The following is a 4,308-nucleotide window of genomic DNA, read 5'->3' on the forward strand; positions in this document are numbered from 1 at the left end:
AGAGGAGTAGAATTTCCCCCCCCCCCAGTAAAGGGCCCCTCCGCTAGCCACACTCAGCTGCGATCCCCCCACTTCGCCGAGGGGAGATGCAGCAATGACAGAAGGCAGGTAAACGGGCAAAGAACCTAGCACTAAAGCGTGCCTGGAATCACGTTCTCTGAGACCCTCTCCGCCATCTTTCTGTGGGCTCCCGGGGTCTCCCCTTCTAGGCTACCAGGGCGCTGAAAGCCGGATTGGGGGGCGGGGTGGGGGTAAAATCAGCGATTTCACACGTTTGTGGAATAAAAAGCTGTCTAACATTCTTCCCTCTCCCCCCCGCTACATGCAGACACAGCCGCCTACAGCTCCGCAGGTGGGGCGTGGGTCCAGGGCATCGCCAGCGTTACTTCTACAGACACTAATAGCGATACGAGTTTCTATCAGTTCCAGCTGATTTATTAAAATTGTCAAGATACAGACTTTCAGCATAAAAAAAAGGCAATGATGTTGACAGTGCACAAGTCTGCTTTTGCCATCATTTGCTACAAAATATGCAGATGGTCTGTACTTTAGATTATATTGCACAAAATGAGAAACTTTTTTTAACTATGTGCCTTTTTTTGCTAAAAATCGAGAATCCAGTTTCATACCTTCCATCTGGGGCCCCATCCACATATCACAGCGTATGAGATACATAAAGTCCTACTATAGTACAGTACATATACAATCTTTTAAACTAAGATAACAGCTCTGAGGTCTATATCACCATTTTCAATAAATCTTTACCTACAAATATTGAACAAATCTGAACTATAGCTGTACAAAAAAGTTTCTTTTTTTGTTTTAAACCACAAGGCCTTTAGATGCAAGGATTATTTTTAAAATTTTAATCCTTTTAAAACCAGGACGTAACGTACCAACAAACTTGCATGCTAAAAACAGAAAAGAAAAAAAAATAAAAGGGAAGAAGTGCCTGAAAAGTCTTACTGAAAAAACACAGCAAGAATGTTCCCTTTTCACTGTACAAAAATACGCCTGAAAATATATTAATTTTTAAAAAAGACTGAGGTCTGTTATGTATCAAAAATGTTTCAATACCTTTTTGTACTGAGGTCTAGGCTGTCTGGTATTCAATCAAGGAGGTATAAGGGAACAAGCTACAAAAAAAAAGTTGGCAAGTAGAAATCACATTTGTAAAACCATAGACAATTTGATCTGAAAAGTAAACTCTGATCTTAAGTCAGTTCACAGTTTTTATTTTCTTTTTGTAAGCGTTTGTACAGTCTGCATTTTTTCAAGCTCCCTGCAGCTTTGTTAAGAATCGGATGCATAGAAGACATCAGTTTTCTCCCTCCAAAAAAAGTTGCAATGGTCCCTTTCAGAAAAAAATCAGAACAGTTCTTTTAAGATCTCTCACGGGAAAAAAAATCCACAAACCCCCTTGAGTAACAGTTGTGCTGCCAAAAGACTTCTTTGCAGACCATCTTCCAGACTTCAATCACAGACCGACAAGCTTCGAACATCGACTTCTGAATCATTTTTCCCCCAGTCCCCCATGCCTTTTTGTTGTTGTTGCGATCACCAAATTAAAAAAAAAATAATAAAAAATAACTCCGGGCTCGGTTTGGAACTAACTTTGAGGCTTTTTTTTTAAAAGAAAAGACATTTTATTATATCATTTTTTACTCCACCACTTCCATCACATCATCACCAGCATCATCTTTCCTTTCCGATTTCTCTGCACGGTTGTTCTCATCAGCGACACGCCTTCCCGCGGCTCAGTAAGTGAAGACCAAGTCGGAAAAGTTCGCTTCCAGCCAGTCCCCTGCAATCATTTCGCTCAGCTCCGGGGTGCAGTAATCGGGGAACTCGAAGTGAGAGCCCAAGCTGCCCTCGCTGAACGAATCCAAATCTTTATCCACCAGGGACAGAGACAGGTTCCCCGAAGCAGAGCTCACCCCCAGCTCCGAGGCGGCGTGAGGGTGCTGGGAGAAATTCAAGCTCAAGTCGAACATCAGGTCGTCCGTCTCTTCGCTGCTGGAGGAGGAGGTGGAGATGGACCTGGAGGAAGCCGGGGACAGGCTGGGCTGCTGCTGGGTGCTCTGCTTGGTGATGTTCTTGAAGTTGTAGTACAGTCTATTGCTGCCGCTGCTGCCGTGCGAGGCTGCGCTGCCCCTCACCTCTTCGTACAGGCTGGCCCCCTCGGTGGACTCTGCCGAAGAGCTCAAGGTGGGACTGGCCGGGACTTTGGCTACATTATATCGCCTCTGCTGCTGCTGCTCGTCTTCCTCGTCCTCGTCCTCCTCCGCCTCTTGCTTGATCCTGAGCTGCAGCTCGTCCTCCTCCTCCTCCTCTTCATCATCCTCGTCCATGAAGACGCACTTGACGGTTTTGCTGCTCACTTTCAGGGTGCCGTAGACATAGTCCTCCCCCGCGTAGTCCCCGGGGTGGGTGGCTTTAGCCCCGGGCTTGGCGGGAGAGGAGGAGGAGGACTTCAGCTTGCTACATTTCTTACTGGAGCTCTTGGCGCTTTTGCTGCTGCTGGTGGGTGCGTTTTTCTCCGGGCTCTGGCTGGCACTGGGCTTGGCTGATGGGTCCATTTTGGGCTTTTTCCTGGGTCTGTATTTGTAGTCGGGGTAATCGGCCATGTGTTTGAGCCTCAGTCTCTCTGCCTCCCGGATGAAGGGGATCTTCTCGCTGTCCTTCAGCATTTTCCACCGCTTGCCCAGGCGCTTGGAGATCTCCGCGTTGTGCATGTCCGGAGACTGCTCCATGATTTTTCTCCTCTCGATTTTAGACCACACCATGAACGCATTCATCGGTCTCTTAATGTGCCCTGAAGCCGTTTTGCACCAGTCCGGGTCGCTCTCATCCAAAGCGACCGGGCTGCATGCCATAAACTCGCCCTCTTCGGTGTCCATCGCCTCCCGAGGCAGGTTGCTTTCAGTCTCTGTACTTTCCGCTTGCTGCACCATGCCGGGCTTGGAGCGATTTCTTTGTGTGTGCCAGCCCTTTCCCTGCCCCACCACGCGAGCCTTCGGGAGTCACAAGGTGAAGCCCAGCGAGCGAGTTGCAAGGTCTCTTCTGCGCCTTTCCTTCCCCGCTCGCACACTGCCGCTACTGCTCCCCTTGCACCAGGCACCAGCAGGACTGGGACTCTCTCCGGCTCGGCTCTTTCCCCTCCCCCCTGCAGCAGCAGCAGCCGCCCGGACCCCGAGCTCTCACTAGATCACACGCCCCCTTCTGCAAAAGTTGCGGCCGGGTCCTCTCCGAACTAGTTATCAGGGTTTCATATGGGTGACATCACTCCCCCAGCCAGCCAATCGTGTAACTCGGGCTCCTCCCACTGGCTCCTCCCCTCTGCCTTTATTTAAGTCCCCCACATGCGCCCCCCGCCTTTCGCACCGTTTTAGTGGGGGAGGTGTGGAATTGGAAGAGGCTGGGCTGGGAGCTTAATCTTAATATACATATATTAAAAATGACTTGCATGGGTCATTTAAGATGGGTTGTATTAATGCTTTCACTATCTCCTCCTGGGCTGGCTATTAGAAAGCACAGCAAATTGTTTTGCTAGAGAGTATGGGATAGTGGATGTGAATCTGGTGCGATTATTTCCCATTGCCTAGTGCAGTCAGGCTGGGTGAGCTCATGTCCTAGGGACTGAGGTGCATCCTCCGGGCATCTGCTCTCTGTGCTTCCAAGTAACTGAAGGTGGCGCTTTAACACTACAAGCTTTTCAAAGCATGCAGCTATTTATTTTTTTGCAAGGCAAAGAAATCAGTTTAAAGATAAAGTGCTGATTTCTCATTCTTGTGTTTGCATAGTGTCTATTTTATCCCTTCTTTCTCTTATTCTCTTCCTCCAAACCTCCCCCACAGCCAAGGCATCACTTCTTTACTCATGGTTCCCTATCTGCCTTCCTTAAACCAATAGCAGGAGAAACAGTCAACGGTTTTGCTTTTGATCAGTTAATATCAATGACACCTATTTGAGATGTGTGATGTTTTGTACTTCAAAATTTGGTGGCTGTGACATTTACAGGCACAAATTGACCCATGGCCACCTCTGGCATTACTCACACCTGTGATCATTTTTTTTAAATCATGAAAAATATAGGATACATTAAACAATCTAATTGCATAAAAACAGCACTTTGCCTATCATGAATCATTTATTTTCACTTCCTAATTTTGACTAGACCATAATGCCAATAATTAGCCTTTTTTCCCCCTGGCTGGTAGTAAACCAGAGTAAATAGGGCACTGTGTCACATGGTGATTTAAATCCGCCCTTAACAAATCAGGGTGCATAGATGGTACTTAAAACATG

At 47.4% G+C, this 4,308-nt stretch overlaps 1 protein-coding gene across 1 annotated transcript; it reads right to left on the reverse strand.

The window, feature by feature from the left end:
- Positions 1 to 413: 413 nt before the first annotated feature.
- On the reverse strand, positions 414 to 4,087 carry SOX11 (SRY-box transcription factor 11). Its single transcript, XM_065587721.1, has one exon. The coding sequence runs from the start codon at positions 2,952 to 2,954 to the stop codon at positions 1,758 to 1,760; it is 1,197 nt and encodes a 398-aa protein (XP_065443793.1). The 5' UTR covers positions 2,955 to 4,087; the 3' UTR covers positions 414 to 1,757.
- Positions 4,088 to 4,308: the final 221 nt, after the last annotated feature.

This window comes from Chrysemys picta, chromosome 3, assembly GCF_011386835.1.
Source record: "Chrysemys picta bellii isolate R12L10 chromosome 3, ASM1138683v2, whole genome shotgun sequence".
In the NCBI taxonomy this organism is placed as follows: Eukaryota; Metazoa; Chordata; order Testudines; family Emydidae; genus Chrysemys; species Chrysemys picta.

Excerpts from the sequence above, each read along its gene's own strand:
- SOX11 (XM_065587721.1), bottom strand. The coding sequence starts at position 2,954 with ATGGTGCAGCAAGCGGAAAGTACAGAGACTGAAAGCAACCTGCCTCGG.